Raw genomic sequence first — 20711 nt, forward strand, 5'->3', positions numbered from 1 at the left:
ACCTCCAGCCACATTCTGGATTTTTGGGAAAAGTTGCAAGACTATTAAGATTCATCTCAACTCTTTACGGCTGCGCAGTATCTGCAACAGGGTTTGTGTTGGCTTTTCAATCTGTTGGTAGGTTACTCTCTGGTTCTTATGTGTTTCACCATCTTGACTGATCTTCACAGCTTCTCTCTGTTTTCTTGTAATTACACTTCATTACCTCAAGAACCTTGCCCTGAAGGATGCCAGATACTAGTCTGAGAATCTCCAGGTCTGCGATGTTTCTAGAGACGCTGAAAGCCAAGATATCGGAGACTTAACATTAGTAAATGTCACCGGGTGACATTTTCAAATCAGACCACCTCAAGGCTTACTAGGCCAAAACTGTTCTGCTTCCTGACATTCGATGCTTACCTAAAATTATTGAACCCTATTACATAAAGGCAACCTTTCTGTTAGTTGCTGCATTCGAGGCATCTTTTAATATAATCAAATGGTGTATTTTTTTTAAATCTCTTTTTATTTTTAGTGTTATATTGCTTTTTGTCAATGTGGCTTTACTTACCTAGGCTTACTATTTTTTACAACGTGACTTGTTTAGAGTTTATTCGATGGGATGCTTGGTCACAAAAATAGTGTATGTCCCAACTGCAGTATTATTATGAGCACATGTTTGCCTCCGGCATTTGTAATATGGTGGACAAATTTGTGGGTATTTCACCGCTGAGCAAATACTGATGCACTTTATGCATGAATATTTACCCCACTGTGATTACCCTGTGCAGTTTTAAAAAAAATGTATGCAGGGGTTGGTGTGGAGGAGTTTTCCCCTCCATGTCCCACACCTTCTTTCCACCTTGCTGACAGGCATTTTGCTATTGCATCTGTTGTATTGTTTATTTATGCAGTGCAGCGCAGGCAGCGATATGCCCGTTGGCAGAATTGTTGAAGCACGAAGGCTGCATAACTGGCAGACAGGATATTCATCATGCTTCCACAGACTATCCCATCTGCCAAACTCTATTCAAGGCCCCACACTTCTGACTTGCTTCATTTTTACTGATTCACATAGCGCCCATTTACCACTTTGGTTTAGGAGCTGCACTTTAATAAATGTTTGAGCATGTACCCAAATAACATAGGGGCCTTCAGCAACATCCAGGACTGTCATAACACATTAAGGAACTTACCATTTTGAACCTTGCTTATTTTGGGTCACTAAACATACCAGGGCCATTTCAGGAAGCTACAACCTCTTGACCGACTGCCCAGCAACTTTTCAGATTTTTATTTTGTTAGATGCTTGCTTGATTCACTTTAGTTCAAAACCATATTAAAGCTTGAAGTCACCCCTTTGCCATTGGTGTTTTGCCTTTTCTTCTTTCCTGTCATTACTTTCAGGTTCAACCATGCACGAAAACTGAAGGTCTGAACAACTGAAGTCTTGAACGATTCTTTTTTCCTGAGGTGATTAGTGACTAGTCTTCACTGGCCTGTTAGGTTCAATGTTTAGGCCCATTTAGTAAGAACAAAAGAGTTGAATGCATGTTAGCATATGCATGAATTGCAAACCTGTAATTGGAACATTTCAAATGCATGCACATAAGAGGAAGTGTCTAAATGTACGTAAGAGAGTATTTAAAAATAAATATTAAAACCTCCATGTTAGGTTATTATTTTTAATGTATACCAATAAAATAAACTTTAGAAAAGTCATATCCAGGTTCACTCTGAAGAGGCCATAAGTCCCTGGCCCACTGCAGCGTGGATTTCTCACCGCCTTGCCCTAGACATCCTCAGCACTATTCCTAAAGGATGCCAACCTCTCTACCACCAATAACTTTCTCTTCTCACTCCCAGATCGCTAACACTGATGCACAGTCACTTACAGCCATCTTCCAAACAGAGGCAGACATGGAGGTTGCTGACAAAATACCCCCTCAGCATAGATATTCTGGGGATGTGTTTATACTGTATTTAGTGAAACCCAGCCATGCATGGACTATTGCTTTCACTTTGGTAACTATGGGAGCATCAAGATGAGAACATAGGCAGTGCTACATAAACCAGCATAGCCTAAGAAGTGGTATCAAAGGAGCAACAAACTGAGGTTACAAAAATGAAACTAGCATATTTAAGGAAAGGAAAATGATCAGCTTTAGTTTAATTTGTCTATAGATGGCTCTCTGGAATGTTCTTAGCTTTAGGATGTGTTTGTGTGCAAGTTGGCCACCAACTGTCAAACACATTTCACAGCTGAGAACAATGCAAAGTAACAAATCCAGCCAAGCCACAAGTTAACTTACCACAAAATGAAACTCACAAGACTGCAGCTTATACTAGAGTGTGCAGTAGTCAGTTAGTGGCATATATGAAAAAACTGAACAACTATGATGCTTATTTCATTCTCAACAATGTAACCCTCTACAGTGCTACACTGCCCTTTGGCTTTGGCTAGGTTTGCACTATAGAGGTACCACATATATACATACCTTAGATCCAGCGGATTCCTATACTGCCTTGGGCGTATACTAGAGTATGAGGTATCATAGACAAATAAAAATACATCAAAGGATCCTGGCAATGAAAGTGAGCTGTTGATCGAATATTATAAATTCAGATCAACATCAGGAGGAATACCACATTATTAATATTACTGGGAAAGGAGTCCACCCTTCCAGGATTTTGACAAAAGTATACACAGAACATCTATGGCTACTTTGGAAATATATTTCCTTCTACTTGGGAGGATCTACTTTTTGTATCTCATTGATTGGAGCCCGGGAGGAATTGGAAATTTCAGGGGAGCCAAAATTGAGCTTGAGAGAGTAGGAATGGTTCTAGCTGAGAAAGCAAACATTCATTATGATAAGCAAAAGCCTGTGGATTTGGGTGGAGCACCAATGCGAGGTTTTAACCTTGGTTATGAAATAAAAAAAATGTTAATATTTTATTCCCGGCAATGACTCTTGTGGTGGTACAGTGCATGATGTGCACATGGTATATTTTTTAAAACCTTGTATTGTATTGCAAATGTGTGGCATTCGATAGGTAAAATCCAACAAAAAGATAGTCAATAAACATATTCAGTGCATGCGGTACGAGCTTAAGTATCCTAAGCTTCTGTTTTCTTCTTCTTGATATGGTCACAGCTGCCATACCACTTGCAGCTCTGTCAATGTGCCTTTTGCTTCCACACATCCAGAGTGTGATTATTGTAGCAGGTCTGGTCTCAAACCACACAGCTGTGACATCCAGGTTGTGTATGTGCATACATTTGTACGCTGATCAAACTGACTCCCATTTATCCCGGTCCTTCTCCTCTCTCTAATGGGTCAGCAGTGCAGCAGCATAACCTTCCCTCCTATTAGGCCATCTGATGCCATGTGTTCCTACCAAGACAGCTGAATGCGGGCAACACAACAACCTTGCCCAAGGCACATTTACCCTGTTGCCAACATGCTGCTGCCAATAAAGGGTAAAGAGGAAATTTCTTCAGGATTCACTAGCTGGTGAGAGCTGTGTCTTACAGCAGCATCCACAATCTCGGCTACATACTCCGTAGAGAATAGTGTCATGCACATTCAGCAGTGTGTCCATTTTATCTCAGAGAAGGAAGGCAAATGCAAAGATTCACATGATACTATGACCTTTAAAATGCAATTCAACAACGAATTTCCTTTTCAAAATAGATTATCTAGGGATATTCTAATAAAAAGTGCAAGCAACATCTGAGTGCAAAGACTGGCGTAGGGAGTATGATCCTATTGGAGGTGTATCTTGCTGCAAGACAAACAGAAAATTGCACAGTACCTTGTAAGACTGCCACTCTGGTTGTAGCTCAGCTTTAGATCAGACCCCATGGCATCCCTACAGTAAGAATAAAGGGCTCTGATCACTTCTAGGAATACATCCCCAACAACCTGGGGCCCTGAAATAAAAAAATAAGAGGAATGGTAAGATGAAATATTGTTTGTGGTGTGTCTCTTGGACAAGAACTAGGTGACTAATTAAAAACATATTTGAAGACATTTTCTGGGGACAATCAAAAGAAAGACTAAATAATATGCAATAAGGAGCAAAATACATTAATATACAAGTGCACTGCATAATGCAACAGCCATCAAACCTAAGAGCAGCAAAAACCTTAACTAAATTTAATACACTTACTGCCCCATGAGATTCAAACTCTGACAGTTTCTGCTGTTCCTCAATGAAATAATCTAGATATTACCTAAGGCATAAAATACTTTGTTTTATCCAGCATCTATTGCAAAAGTGAATGCCTCACTACAATTTAAAAAAATACTGCTAAAACCTACAAGTCTCCAAAAAATGAGGGCACAGACGAAAATGTGTACACTTGCTTCTATCAGATTTTTGCAGACCCATCAATGCAGTCACTGGTAAAGACACTTACCCCACGCATATTTTAATTGCAGGTAAAAACACAAATTTCAATCAAACTCTAAAAAAAAATCCTTAGCCTAAACTGTAGCTTATTAGGATCTCACTCCTAATATATCCTCGTGGTCTACCAACCGTGCTATAGATATATAAATATGTCCGACGGGATATCTTCTCTCGCAAGTCATTTTGATAACATCCCACAAATTATCTTATTTTGTCAAAAAATCCCTCAATTTCAGTGGCTTCCAGACACTGCATAAAACCAATCTAAATTCATAAAAATTGTATGAACTGAGATTCATGGTCTTACAATAGTCTCCCTTCAAGGCCAGTTTGGCTGAAAAAGCATAATGCACAGCAGAAAAATTATAGCTACCAAATTAAGAATGAAAACTTGATAATGTTTTAGCTGCTGAAAAACAATGAATAATGATCTATCCGGCTTCATTGCTCAAAGTGTTTAGTGCCAATACTAAACCCAAACTACTGTAGTTTCAGGCAGCACACTCCTCAACATACTATGACCTCCCAAAGCATTCTGGTATTTGCAGTGTGCAATGTACTCACGAGAAATACAGCTAAAGTTGTTGGTGAGGGATCTTCCAAGATTACTTCTCTATTAAGAAGTGGCAAACATTGCCCCATCTCCTCAGTACCAAAGATAAATAAATCTCAGCATGTTCCCACTAGACAGAGGGACATGTGAGGAGCGGGGGCAGTTATTTTGTTGGGGTTCATTCGCTCTTTTGAAGGTACATTCTAAATATTTCCAGGCACATTGTATTTTTGGCTTAATATATCTTGGCCAACCCCTGCTGTAGCATTTTCTTTGAGGTTAGCCTAGTTTATTTTAAAGATATTAAAAACCACATTGTACCATGTTGGAAACCGGGCAACCGGGTTAGCGGTCACCAGGTTCCCAGCACGGTGGTAGCTTGGCTCGAGCGGTTGGGGGTCAGGCACCGTGTTAAGCGTACGTCACACCCTCACAATAACCATGCGTTCATCCGTTCCAAAAACGACACTACACCGTAAAAAATTATGGAAGAAAAGAAGAAAATATATATGTCTTTATCTTATTTTCTCTTAGTTGCAGGCTTCACATCATAAATACAATACAATAGGATTTTCCTTTAAAAGAGCAGGTCAAATAAACAATACTACTTCGAAGTTTCAACAAATAGGTTCAGGTCATAATTAAGCAAGGAATAAATAGAGGTGCAATAAATACAGATGGCAAATAAATACAGTCAGACAATAAATACAGTGCAGGAATAAATTGGTGAAAGACAATAAGTAAAGCACCTTCAATAATTAAGGTAAAGCAATCAATGACAATTACAGATCAGATCACTTCCATGAGGTAACTTGGTCTTACTTTGCCCATACACAGCTTGTGGTCATTTGGGTGGCATGGGGGTGTCCCACCTAGATTGGTCAAGGCTGGGGCTTAAGCTGAGGCAGAACGAGGGTAACCTAAAGATCTGGCCCTCCAAACTACACAGCCCCTCACGGAGGTCACTGCACCAGTCTCAGTTCACCCCTGGCACTCCCAGGCTGGTCCTAACACCCCTCTAGCCCCTAGGATGGTCTTTAGGGCTCCACGGGGCCTTAGACGCCCCCTCTACCACTTACTGTCCCTTCCACGACTATCGGCTCCGCTTGGCGCTGTGTCGACGCCGTGAGGCGGCTCCGGATCGATGTCGCTGGGCGGCCTCGGCTCGATGTCGCCTTCCGGCGTCGCAGGGACACGGTCTCCCCGCTTCCGGGTGTCTCCGGAGTGCGATCTCCACTCCCGACCTCCGGCGCGCTTCACCTCAGTTTCCGGCGACTCCGGAGGGCGGACTTCACTCCCCCGTCGACGCCTCACCTCGACCTCAGGTGACTTCCTACTCGACCTCCGGTGCCTCTCCATGACCTCCGTCGGCGCCCTCTCTCGACCTCTGACGGCTCCGGGTACAACGTCTGCTTTCTGTCAGCGCCGCTTCTCTACCTCAGGCCCCAGGTCTCCAGGCTTCTCGACGTCAGGACTCCAGGAGGTCACCGCCGAACAGGTCAGGAGCTTGCTGTTCTTCCTCTTTAAGGCCTGTTCCAAATGTTCAGATCCTTAAGATGGTTCTTCTGGTCTTGGTCCCACACAGGGCTTTAGGCTGGGCTTGGTCAGTAGGGACTAGCATCAAGGGTGGGTTTCTGGACCCCACTCCAAGCACTGGTTTCCACCCCTGCTGCCTTACTCCGACCTCCTTCTATCTCTGTCTCCTCTCTCCTCTCCAGTCAGATGCCAACTGCCCTTCTGAGATGGCCTCCCAACATTCTAAAACTGCCTCCCACTATCACAGGATTCTAGAATGTTCCAGAAGGTTCTAGAAACCTCCAGTGAGTTCTGGTTATGTCACAGGTGACAATGGGTGGCCACCATTTTGTGTCTCAGGCCCTCAGACAGAAGTTCCAGGGGTAGGGAAAATGGCTCCCTGACCCTGCATCAACACTAACAAGTCTGGTGGTTCCCAAAAAGGAAAAATTATAACAGGGTTTGAGGCAGAAGTGGGACAAAATAAATAATGATGAGGAGGGACCACCCAAAGGGCTGACAGGTCTAACACGCGTCCCCCCCAGCTGAAAGTGGGGAGAGCTACCCAACGTAATAAAACACAGTTTTACAAGAGAGTCCTAGGGAGGGTTTTAGAGACCACTAAAGGATTATTTCCCCAAATAACTGATAGCCAAACACAGAAATCCTAGGGTCTACGACCTACCTCTAAGTCTCATTTCGACCTATGTGGTAGTAAGCCTATCTTGGAGGAAGCTAGAGATAATGCATGCAAAAGGGCAGATCCCTTAAAGGACAAGATCCCTCACTCACCAGAGGTGACATGCTTCATCATAGGGACTCTCCTCCCAAGGGAAAAACCTAGTTCCCTTGAGGGCTACAACCCCCTCACTGAGAGGGAGGAGCTCAGGGATGTTTTGATTATTGATGTTAGTGGACAAGCTACGTCCGTATATGATGAGCTGACAAGTGTGAGTGAGGGTGCAGTGCAGAGATGTGAAAAAGTAAGAAACTGGTGAAAGACTAAAACTGGCTAGGAGGCGGGAGCTCCTCCCTCTCAGTGAGGGGGTTGTAGCCCTCAAGGGAACTAGGTTTTTCCCTTGGGAGGAGAGTCCCTATAATGAAGCATGTCACCTCTGGTGAGTGAGGGATCTTGTCCTTTAAGGGATCTGCCCTTTTGCATGCATTATCTCTAGCTTCCTCCAAGATAGGCTTACTACCACATAGGTCGAAATGAGACTTAGAGGTAGGTCGTAGACCCTAGGATTTCTGTGTTTGGCTTTGAGAGCTACCCAACCACTTGGGAGTTCTCATCACTAAGGCGGAAATACCTTGAGAGACCGTCCAGGCACATTGTATTTTTGGCTTAATATATCTTGGCCAACCCCTGCTGTAGCATTTTCTTTGAGGTTAGCCTAGTTTATTTTAAAGATATTAAAAACCACATTGTACCAGCACTAATAGTATACTAGAGAATTAGCTCTCCCCAAGTTAGCCATACTTTTAAATTATAGCTGATGGATCAAGGAGGGTCATACTGAATTATTAATGATTTTCTTTTTTGAGCCAGGGAAGCAATTGAGTGGAGTCATTGACTACCAATGCATGTCACATTCTGTGATTAAGCTAGCTTTTCAGAAAGATTAGGACACAAACCATCTAGGCACAGATGGGAAGGGCCTAGCCACTTCATTTGTTTCTACGCAACACCATGTGCAAAGAGGTAAACTCAAGCCTGTTACACTGGTGGTAGACGGCAGGAGCTAATGTGTTTACAACCAGCACTTTGAGGAGGGACAGTTCAGTTATGTTACCCTGTCAGAATAATTCATTAAACTCCTTGGAGGATGGCTAGGCTACATGGTCCAACATGTCTCAAAAAACATTTATCCTTTTTCCAGAAGCAGAGTGATTAGAGAAGTGCTATACAAATCATAGGCTTGGATACATCTCCTGTACAAGCCTGGACGTGCTATTGCACACTACACTTGTCCTTGCCCTTATTCTGTCATGTTGTACCCAAGGGGGAACATAATGTGTGGCAAGACAGCCACTGAAAATTCTACAAATTAAAAAATGGGGAGCTACAAATGAGCCTGTGAGGAGAGGAAAGGCCCAATGATAAAGCATGCTGCTTTGGTGAGTCAGGCCTACTGTTTTTTGTTACGGAGCACTCCAAATAGGAATCATTGAGTGCATTTCAACCAACGTCTCTCAATGTAAGAGAACCAGGTACCTTGTTGGAATCAGCTTCCTTTTATTTTCTTTTTAGGAATTATCATGTCAAGGAGGGTGAACCAGTGACACTATAAATAATTACTTACTTCTCACTCCCAACTGTAGCAAGTATAATGAAAAATGGTCATGTGTCTCATACAAGTAATGGGAGGACAAATATTGAGAAAGACACTGAACACAGCTCTATCACAGTACTGTAATGACCCACAGGACTGACACTAATCCTGTACATGTCCTTCTTATGCCTGTGTCTGCAGCTGCTTCTGAGATAGATGCTTGCCTCCATCTTCGCAGAGACTCCATATTTATTATGGTCATCCACACTCAGGTTCTGGTCACCTGGTTCCCTACAGCATCTCCTCTTGGCTTACCCCATACAATTAGTGGCACACCAATTGCAGGAATGAGACAGACAGACAGACACACACACACACACACACACACACCCTCTTCCCCTCCCCCTGCAAATCTGCTGTGCTTAGGACACAGAGCTACCAAGCGCTGCACAGATCTGATTCTTTGTTATATTCTTACTTTATACGACTGCACATACCTCCCCTTTATGGAATCTAGGGGTTTCTGTTTGTGATTCTCATACATCTACAGAGGTCATCTGCCGTTGCTGGTGGCACCACCCTCCCCGCTTCATTGAAACATGTGAGTCTGCTGACTTATATAACTTTCCTTCCAGCTGTGGTGTCACCCGACTGGACCTGTTTTCCCTGTAAGATGCTAACAGTTTGGCACACGCTTTCCCAAGGCTAGCTTCCATATAGTAACATCTATACCCAAACGGAACAATGGGTAAATCTGGAAAGAAATGGAAAACGCTGATAGGTGCTGGCTTTCCAGATGTTTGCCGAGAGAAGGATCAGAAGTCAGTAGTTCTTACCTCTCCCTGACACCATCAGGGGGTTAACCTACATCATCTACTGCCCAGCCAGAATAACGTTTGAAGGACATTATGAAACTCATCACCACTGGCCTTTTGGACATGATGCACTAGCGTAAAAGGAAAACTGTGGAAAATCACTGACCGGGTCACTTATGTCAAAAAGGAACTGGAAGAATCTGAACATAGGGGCTCATTAGGATGGCGGACGGAGGCACAGCCGCGGTGCCGGAAAATTTCCTTTTCCGCACTCCAGCAGCAGTCCTCGCGACAACCGTATTATGATGGGCAAAGATAGCCCATTTTCCGTCTGCTGCGGAGTCTCGGGATCCACCAGAATTCTCCTTCCGCACCGGTAGCGGACGGAGCCAATAGAGAGGGACCGCTGTGCGGAATGCGGTTACGACCGCCGGACAAATCACGATGCCTCAATCAGCCCATCACACCGCAGCGGAGAATCCGGCCCTTCGGGGAAGGTGGAAGCACTACTGCGGATAGCGAAAATTGAATCCCAGACACCTCCATGCGGTCCTGACCGCTGGGCAAACGGCAGTCTTTTCCGGCGGTGTATCCTGGAATCCGACCACTGCGGTAGGATGTTTCTGGCAGTCCATCCTAATCTGACCGCCGGTTTTCCCGCGGTACCTGCAGACGGTAATTTTACGCTACCACAGTGGTCGGAATGCTTTTCCGACTTCCATCCTAATCAGCCCCATAGTGTCTTTAAACATTCAAAATCCCTGAAGGAGCTCTATAGGACATATGAGGCTCAAGAGTGCATGTTGAACAACTTTGAAAATCGCTTATGGTTTTCAAAATGCCAGAGTCACTTGCCTCCTAAAGAAAACAGAAGTGGCCTGACTTCATAGCACACCTTCTGCAGAAGGTCTTTACTGGTCACCATTATTGAAAACACTGATACTAGAGTCCATATATCGGTTTTATGAGAAGTGCTAACGTTTATAAAGGAGTATTTGGCTATGGCTACACCTGCCATGTTCGCAATTTTGTGGCTCCACCATTACTGGGTTTTTATGTTTTTGGCTCTGAATTGTATGTGCCCATTAGGCCCACTTCATCCTTTTCGTGAATACAGACATCACTCCTAATAACTGTTCTGGGCGACATGTGGGACTTGACTTTTAAGCATCAATTCCCTTATGACCTCAGCCCAATTCGTAATTTGGATCATCCAAGCATTAGCACTTACAAGACTACCCATATTTTATTTTCTGCTGATGAAGAAAACATCCCTATCATGCTTTTAACAGTGCAAGGGTAATAAACATTCTCTTTAGTCACAAACAAGTGACATAGTGTATACCTCCTTCCATATCCACAATTTTTACATCTGATCTCAGGTCAGAAGTCTTTTCAAGTGCACCAGGATTAGAAAGGGACATGCACATATGAGACACATAAATTGATCAATTACTGCACATTTTGGATAATTTTTCAACTGCATTATAGGAAGGGAGAAGGGAACTAGTGTCCAATGTTGCCTCATATTGGTATCTCAGGGAAGAGAGATGATAAAAAGCACACAGCAGGTCCAGAGGAAGGTGCTGTTAAGGAACAGGACAGTGAAAATCATTGAATTCAGCTAAAACAGAAGCTGTAAATGCCTGTTTTGGGCTTTGTAAAAAGTAGCGGTGTGTTTTGAATTGGCCCCAACCAGAAGCATGTATTTCTACGCACTACTGTCATTTTAGATGGGTGTTCTTACAAGATAATTACAAACTTAAAAAGAAAAGACAACAAACATAAAATTACCTATCTCAGGTTTATCCAGAAGACTTATGAGGATACGGAATGGTTTCAGATATGTATGCTGTCCCGGTTCCAAGTCGGAACTGGAGATCTTCTGATGTAAAATTTCGATCACAGCCTGCAAATAAACAGATATTTTAAAGTGGAGTCTTACCGAACGTGCCCAACACGTTAAAGTTCAATACATTCCCGCTCTTTGAAGCAGTCGCGCACATTTTGCTAATTCTTAGCAAATGTATTTAGAAATATGTGAGCACACTAAGCTAGCATGAAGTGGGACGAGTTTGTTCAAAGATTGGCGTAGGAGCCCACCTCCTAAAGGATACTGGTCAGTGGTATTTAAAATGTCTTTCTATTTTACATTTGTTGTGGCCTTGGAGCTTCCTTAACAAAGAATAATCAATTGCAGCTGGAACTGTCTAACATGCAATCTCAGCAACATGACAGGCACTGGATGAATTCACATGAAAATGTCTTTTTTACCCTGAGCCATACTGCATTTGTTTGACAGACAGTAGTAAGGGATACAGCATTGTTTTTGTTTGAATACAGCATGCTGTGTTACACATAATGATGGAGCGTTTTTTTTTCCTTTCAGGGAATGAATTACAAACCAAAATTCCACAAAAGTACTCCATCAGAAATGGATCTACCTATAAAACACAGCCACTTCCAAAATTCACACATTTTGTTAACAGTTAATAAAAACTATAATGAAAATAAAATGTAAGACCATAGAATAAAACAATTTTATCAATTAGTCTCTAAGATACAAAAACTGAAAACATGTTTAAACCAGCGGCTGATACATATTGACAAAAATTATGACTTGTGTTTCATAATTCTTTAACAGCTTTAACTTATTACTAAAAATATCTGCCAAGCACTAAAGATTAAATGCTATCTACTGCCAGACTCCTTCAAAAATACTACAATCACACAGAAAAAAGTATTTGACCATCTTTATGTAAATAGGAGCATTACAAGAGGGAATGCCCTACTTTGATGACGTTTGTTTCAATCATCTTTCTCAGGATAATGTTAAGGTGGTGCAAACACACATGTATATGAGCCCGTGATTCCCTGATATATACACATGAGCAGTAATTCTATGTCTGGACTGGAGGCGAGGATTATGCTCATCTTTCTTTATTTTCCATACTCCAGCAACATCAATTTAACAACAAAAACCTTCAAGTCCCATGACTCCTGCAGTTCAGGGGTCATTGTTAATCGACCAATCGGCAGTCCTCACAGCTCACAAGGGCATGCGGTTGCCAACACCTTTCCTCTTTCTTTCCTGCTCTCCAGCAGATAAGTCTTGTTCCCAATGTTGCCAGATTGGGCTATTTCCCGCACAATTGAGCGACTTTTTTACCAGTTGTGCGGGAAAAACCCATGCCTGGCGGGGGGCTACTTTATGGGCTAGAATTAAAAGGGTGTACACAATTTTACTGGCCTGGGCGGGTGCCGACCACGAGGAGTCCGTCGCGTTATGGTGGCAGTCACTGTCAGTGGCAAATGAGAGCGCAGCGTGCGCTGAGAGACTGCTACTCATTGGAGGTCCGATCCTGGGCCTGCCTGTGCACACAAGATGACCCCGCCCACCCTAGAGCAGCAGCCAGCCAGCAGGCAGGCATGCATCATCATGACCATGACGGTGTACGTGATGTTGTGCAGAACGCTAACTTGTTACGTAGTGCACTCACTCTTATTTTGCACATGCGTGCTGCACCGCCGCACGCACCACCCAGAGGGGTCACCTAGCTTTGTTGTTGTTGTTAACTTGACTGTGTGCGGGCACTGCGGGCCAATGTGGGGGTCCCCCAGGGCCGTCAATCCAGTAGCGCGAGAAAACGCTACCAATGACGGCCCTGGGTATCATTTTTTGGCCAGCCCCTGCGTTTCTCTATAATGCTGGGACTGAGTGACGTGAGTGAGCTCTTACTTTCGGCGCGGCGCTCAGCTCAACGGTGGACGCATGATCATCATCATCGTCGTCATGAGGAGTCGGACGCACTTGGTGTCACTGCTGCTGCCGCCCACTGTGGTCCACTGGTCACCCAGGCCACAGTCAGCAGGTGGTGGCGGGCGGTGCTCGCAGGCAGCGCTCTCTGCGCAGCGCAGGCTAGCCAGCCCAGTGAGCCCAGCACCAGTCGACAGCACAGCCTGGAGTCACGCAGCACAGCAGTTGGCGGCCCAGCGGCGCCCGCAGTTGCTGAGTCCGGACTTCGACACCCGACCTCAGGTGAGTGAGAGTGAGTCAGAGGCGCAACTAGAGCCAAATTTCGGGGGTGGGGGGGTGTAAGAAAAAATTTCGATGGGGGGGGGGGGGGCTGAGTCTTTAAGCAATAGACAGAGTGGAAATTGGGGCAGGGAATTAAGGGCGCATGCATTTGTAGGTAGGGTGACCAACCACCATCCGTAATTTGGACCTCTGCGGGGCAACGTGTAAACCCCAGCGACACTGTCAGAGGCCGTGATTGCCCGTCAGCTGAAGGAGCAGACGGCGGCTCCCGCCCGCTGGAGGGAAAGACAGGCTGTGGGGCAGCCGAGAGAGAGACCGGCTGGGCTCACCCGCACACGGCACCGCTGTGGTCCTGCAGGAGGCGCCGACTTTAAGTTCGGGCGCCAGCGGAGGAACAGAGTTCGAGACCACTGGCTGCACTTTGCCCACGGGCAGATGAAAGGAATGTGCAAACACGCCAATGCTGGTACAGAATCCAGTTAATTAAAAGAAGCTGGTGAAACAAGTTGAAAAGAAGGGGCTAGAGTTCTTTCAGTCTCATCATTTTAGAAAAGTGCAGTTTCAATATTATATTCAAGGAAGCCATGGTTGCTGCATTTTTATTTTATGCAACTAACAACCATTAACAAAGCAAATGGTTCTGGCTTGTTGTAGGTGTAACGTTACTTGTTGTGATATATATCTGGATGCAATGACAGAAGAGGCAAAATACCAGTCCGGCGAGACACAATGCTAAGCACAGATTTTTAGCTTAGTTGTTTTAAGCAACACCATTAATTACATCAGACACGCCCCTTGGAGAGACCCCCAGTTTTTTCATCCCGCTTAAAGCCCTGGAAACAACATGTCACAATCACGTCATGGCCTGGCACTGTGCATCATGCATGAATCATGACTTCCACTTTTTCAGATTGCCTATGTGCAGGTGCATAGTGAACCCTCCCCCACCCCACACCTTGCTTTAGGAAGACAGCAAGGGCGAAATTCTTGATGGGCCTCTTCTGTCTGCAACTCTGCAGACAAAGGCTCAGCTCATAATTAAGAGAAAAAGGTGGGTGAGTGAGTAAGTGAAGGGATGGGTGGATGGCTGGATGGATTAGTGAAAGGGTGAATGGATGAATGAAAGGGTGAATAATGAGCGAAAGGATGGATGGATGAGTGAAAGGGTGGCTGATCGGTGAGTGAATGGGTGGATGGATGAGTGAATGGATGGATGAGTGATAGGGTCAATGGATGGATTCATGAGTGGATGAGTTGAAGTATGGGTGGATCGAAGAAAAGAAGGATGGCTAAGTGAAAGGGTCAATGAAGAGAGAAAGGGAGGATGAATGGATGACTGAAAAGGGGACTGGATGGTAGGATGAGTAACTGGGTGGATGGATGGATGAGTAAGTGAAAGGATGGCTGGATGGGTGAGTGGATAAATGGCTGGATGGATGAGTAGATGGTTGGGTGGAAGAGTGGATGGATGAGTGTACGGATGGATAGGGTGAAAGGGTGGATGAATGGATGAGTGAAAGTGTGGATGGAGGGATGGATGAGTGAAATGATGGATGGAAAGATACGTACGTTTTCAAATGGATGAATGTTTCGATATAGATGGAATTACTTATACACTATTACGCGACCTCCTTTGATGTGTCTGTAAAACGTACCTTTTGTCCCGAAGTTTTGTCCTGAATTTTGACCTCCCGTCCTGAATTTTTGTCCGGAATTTTGACCCTTTGTCCTGAATTTTTACACTCACCGACCTGAATTTGCACCCATGCCAGTTGGTCACCCTATTTGTAGGAAGTGATGAATATTGATAGATGCCAGGAAGTTGACGTAGGTAAAGAGAGTGTTTTAACACCCAAACCAAAACTGACCACATCGGTTGTTCGTAGGCCAGCCCAGCTTCGAAAACGGTCGTGCAGGGGCCACCCAACCTCGCACGCACCTGCTGGCAGCACCGCGTGCGTCTGTTTACCACTGTCCTAGCATGGATCTGACACTCCGTGCTTCACCACGTTGCTGATGCCAAGGCGTGCACTGACGCACACTGTTTGCCGCTCGAACTGGAGCTGATTTCGGGGGTGGGGGGGGGGGCTGAATCTTTAAGCAACATAATTGGAGACTTGCTAATTTGGGCTGCTTTTTGGGCTGAAACTGGTCTGATTGGGCTTATTTTGGGCTTATATTTGAGCGGCTTTGGGCTTGGGACGGGTCTAAAAATCTGGCAAAACTGCTTGTTCCTCTCCCTCGTCAAGGCGAGGGAACTTTTTCACTGTTATTTAATGTTCTTTGTACTTGTTCATGCCTATAGTACGTTGGGCTTTGCTGTGCTGTGTATTATTGTGCGCGAGCGCGCTGGGTTAATTTAAATCAGTTGTTTTTGTTTTTCAACTCGTGGCCGTGGGAGCTCTCTTCGTTCACTCGCGGCCCTGCTTGAGGTGAAGGTGCGGTACACAGTTTCCTAGCAGGGGGCGCATGTCTGTCTCGTTGGTTCGCGTTGCGCGCCTAAGCGGCGGAACCATCGAGAGTCGCATGAACGTCCTCATTGCCTCTGCGCCGCCTCGCAGCTCTTGGAAGCCCTGATGCCCACACATGTGTCTGTATCTTTACCGGTCTCCCCATGCGCCTGTTATCAGCGGGTCTGTAACGAACGCTGTAAGGTGCATTTTTTGCATATTTGTTGATTGCAGTGGGGAGCGCTAGTCGGGGGCGGGCCCAGAGCAATTGATACCCGTTTGAAGCAGGGTGAGTCGCCCCTAGAGACCTTATGGGTTGAAAGAGTCACAGGGATTTTACTCACGCCAAAATCTTACCCCCAGAGCTTGTAACAGCACTAGCGCTTAGAGCGTTTAGGGTAATTTACCAGCTTCATTCTTTCCCTGAAAGCTACCACTTGTTCACGTCATGGAGAAGGAAAACACTGAGGAGGAATCTCTACAGGTTATTCCCCTCGACGACTAGTTCTGTGACGTGGTGGATGCATCCATCCACCAGGAAGTCTCAGTTGCCATGGGACCTTTGGAGCGTCGCATCATGCAGGTTGCATATGCATGCCAGTCTTAGCGCCATCTGAAGCGCAAGAACCCGTCAGGCATGGACTTAGGTGCGTTTGATCGCCATTAAAAGGCGTTTCTGGCTTGGCCAGATGGGGGGGATCTTAAAGTACTCTCCCCGAGGTCCCAGAGACCTCGCTTTTACAGGAGGAGGACGAGGAATCTGCGGAAGAATCCGCAGATGAGGCAGGCCCATCTAGACCTTGGTGCCCGTACAGCCCCCAATAACTGACGCGACCAATGAAGTAGACTAGGACATGTTGGTCCCTGAGGACCTCATCCATCCCTGGTCATCAGAGTAGACCCACTCGCCTAAAGTTTCGGCGTTCGTAGCCGGACGCCTGCGTAAGCCTCTTGAAAAAGAGGTAAGAGCTTGCTGTCCTACCGGGCAAAGAGGCGATGTCTCCAGAGGTTGACCCCAGGATGACAACCTTCTTACAAAAGTACATCCATGACCTGAAAAAAGTGATCAACCGATCCTAGAAATCGTGTCAGGATAAGCTCCTAGACATAGCGGGCCCTATCACCAAGGTCCTAGAGTTAGCGGAGAAAGCAAAATTAACAGGTACCCCACTTTCCCCAGAAAGAGTTTCAAACTGGGCCCAGCGAGCCATTGTCTTTCTAGGCAATGCTAATTGCACCCTTTCTACTGAAAGAAGGCACTCTTTCCTGCTGAAAGTCGACCCCAAGTTGGGAGACCTCTCCTCTTCTGAAGCAAGCGCAGTGGCGCATGGCAGTCTCTTTGGAGACCCGTTCATTAAGGAGCTCACTAAATTTGTCGCCACTTTCACATCACTGGATAAGGCGCAGTCCTCCATAAAGAAGGTCTTCCACCCGAGAGTTTTTGTCGGGCCGTTCGCGGTAGAGGGCATTCGACTGGACGTTTCTACACCAAAGGCCCTCAACGAGGCACCAGCAAGGAAGCCAAGGATCCAGGCCGTGAAGAATTCTTCCAGTCCTGTCGGGGCTACAGAGGCCGTGGCAGCAGAGGAGCACCCAGAGGCCATTCCATGCCTAACTCAGGTGAGCCTTTTTCCTCTTGCACATTACACGGTGGGCGGTAGGTTGGCGGCTTTCGTGCACAATTGGAGACCTATTACTTCAGAAGCATGGGTGTTACAAACCGTATAAGGGTTCCACAGAGAGTTCTACGGTTCCCCCGTGCAAGAGATTCGCCCTCGGCTGCTGGTTTTTGCACAAGATCAGGCAGACCTCATAGACCAGGAGGTAGCGGATCTGCTGCAAAAAGGTGCAGTGGTCCCCTCGCATTTTCACCCCAGAGGATTCCTCAGCAATGTCTTCCTTGTCGACAAGATGGATGGGGGCCAGCGCCCAGTCATAAATCTAAAAGAGTTCAATTAATGACTTCTTGCAGCGTACTCTTGAAGATGGACAACGTATTGGCGGTCCGGTACATCAACCATCTCAGGGGAACGAAGTCCAAGGCATTGATGGACCTAGCCAAAGACTTCTGGACGTTCTGCCTCTCCCACAATGTCTCAGTGACAGCGGAGTATCTTCCGGGAGCTTCCAGTGTAATAGCAGATTGGTGCTCCAGGAGTTGGGAGGACATGAGCCAATGGAAGTTGCATCTGCCGCTTTTCCGGAGACTCCACGACATGTGGGGCCCATTCTCGGTGGACCTCTTTGCGTCTCAGCTGGACCATCAGCTTCCGCGATTTTTCAGCTGGAAGCCGGACCCTCTGGCGGCTGCAACGGATGCTTTCCTCCAAGATTGGTCGAGGGAAACGGGATACGCCTTTCCCCCGTTCGCCATGATAAACACAGCAAACACATTAGGGACAGTACAGTTCTGCTCCTGGAACGTAAATGGGCTCGCCAACAAACTAGCCGATTTGGATTTCGTCACCTATGTCAGGGCCTTCGACATAGTGGCAGTACAAGAAACATGGGCAATAGACCTGCCTCATCTCCAAGGATATCTGCGCTTCTCTGTAAATGCCACCAGGGGAGCAAAATACGGCCATCTGCAAGGAGGCTTGGTCACATATGTCGCTAACACAGTTGCCCACTCTGCCCGCATCTTTGGCTCCACAATACAGTCAACTTTAGCAGTCACTATCTCCTTACTATCACCATCATTAAACAAAATGGATTCCAACATCATGTTGCTAAATGTGTACATCCAACCTAAAAACAAAATCAAACTAGTCAAGGAAATGTGCAATTTTGTGGAAACATGCATAAGTGAGGGACCCACAACTGATCTTATCTTAACTGGGGACTTAAACTATAATCTAATGGGATCTTCCGTGGATGAAGAAGTGCTTTTGCAAAACGCAATCTGGAACATCCCGCAACAAGGAAAACCTCACACGTGCAAACAAACCAAAACAGGACAAATGACCGTGGAGACTTCGGAACATCTCAATCCGAGGGCATTAAACGGCAGATCACCGAAAGGCAACCCTCCCGTGACGACATATAGTTCCACAAAAACAAGTTCGATTCTGGACTACACTTTCGTCTCCCTAGGCCTCTTTCAACAAATTACATCGTTTCAGCTGGGTAATAAAGGCGACAGTGATCATCGGCCCCAAGAAATAGAACTAAGAACAGTCACTCCACCATTCAAACGTTGCAGGAAGCCTCTAGGATTAATCACCACCATCAACCTAAGAAGAATTAAATTCAAGATAGCCGCAGGAAGCGACATGCTTGAAATTGCAAAACAACATTATGCTGCGAGGGTCGGAGATGGTGAAGTGGAGAAATGGAGAAACTTCCTATCAGCGATGGAGGCATATGCGACTAAGACTAAACCACCAAACCTACAAAGATTCAGCGGCAGTAAACCAATATCATATAGCGCTAAGCAAGAAATTAAGCTAGCAAAAAAAAGGATTAAACAATTACTGAGACACCTTCGACACAAGCCCAGCGATTAATTATATTTACAAGAATTACGGAAACAAAGAGCAGCCCTCAAAAAGTTAAAAAGGGATGTGAATAGAGCTATGGAGGAGGATCTATGGGTTAAACTACATGCCGATGTGAAAAATAACAATAGCACCAGTTTCTGGGGTACCATAAACCAGTTCGTCCACCACAATCACGACAGCGTCTCCACAAACATCACAGAAGAAGTCTGGGTAACACACCTCAGGTATCACTTTCAACAAGGCACTGTATACAGCGAGAAGCCTCAAGCCTGTCAAAACGAAACCGACTTCCAAACGACACTCAAGGCTTGGGACAAAATCTGTCTCGCTGGGAAATCCGGGCCAGATCCTCCCACTGTTGGCCGTCAAACGACCCAAATTGACGCCATCAAAAGGCGGAAAGGGGAGAAGAGAAGGTGCTCCTGGCCCAAACAGAATTCCACCAGTACTTTACAAACAGGAGGCAACTTTCTGGGCAGAAGCACTAGACCCTCTCTTCAGAGAAATCAGAACATTAAACATCTTGCCCAGCTCATGGAGAGGCTCAATCATTTCCCCAATCCATAAATCTAGCGACAAGTTAGAACCACAAAACTATCGCTTAGTGGCTCTACTAGACAACGAAGCAACATTTTTTGCAGGCTTGTTACTGGAGGACCTTCAGGCTTGGGTGAAGGAAAAATCCACAGACCGGCTTCACAAAATCAGTTGGGATAACAACTAACATATTAAGCATGGCTATGCTTATGGACAAGGCTGCAGCCACACGATCGTCTCTATACCTCTGCTTTATCAACTACAGGGCCGCTTTTGATCATGTTAATCGCATCAGACTTTGGTCCAAATTACATCATCGGGGGCTCCCTCAGCCCCTACTCAACTTGATTATAAACCTGCACACGAACACATGGCTACAGGTGAAGCTGGGTAATGGAACCCTCCTGTCAAGACACATTACCACAGAAAAAGGTCTGAAACAGGGTTGTGTTTTGACACCCACTCTCTTTAATCTGTACATAGCCGATTTAGTCCTGCTGCTAATCGACTGTAATTCACACGCCCCCAAACTAGGAGACACGGCACTTCCCTGCCTCCTTTATGCAGATGATATAGTCCTGATTAGTAAAACAAAAGTAGGCTACAACATCTCCTAAATACAACGCGGGAC

At 45.5% G+C, this 20711-nt stretch overlaps 1 protein-coding gene across 3 annotated transcripts in view; it reads right to left on the minus strand.

Moving 5' to 3' along the window:
* The window catches only part of DOP1B (DOP1 leucine zipper like protein B), a 687459-nt gene that overhangs the window by 386890 nt on the left and 279858 nt on the right, over positions 1-20711 (minus strand). For all 3 annotated transcript variants that reach the window (XM_085621292.1, XM_085621294.1, XM_085621293.1), the window contains 2 exons: positions 11349-11463; positions 3799-3916 (listed from right to left, as the gene is read on the minus strand). In XM_085621292.1, coding sequence (XP_085477418.1) covers positions 3799-3916; positions 11349-11463 — 233 coding nt within the window. The remainder of the gene's footprint in view (positions 1-3798; positions 3917-11348; positions 11464-20711) is intronic.

Source organism: Triturus cristatus, chromosome 8 (genome assembly GCF_964204655.1).
Source record: "Triturus cristatus chromosome 8, aTriCri1.1, whole genome shotgun sequence".
Classification (NCBI taxonomy): Eukaryota; Metazoa; Chordata; class Amphibia; order Caudata; family Salamandridae; genus Triturus; species Triturus cristatus.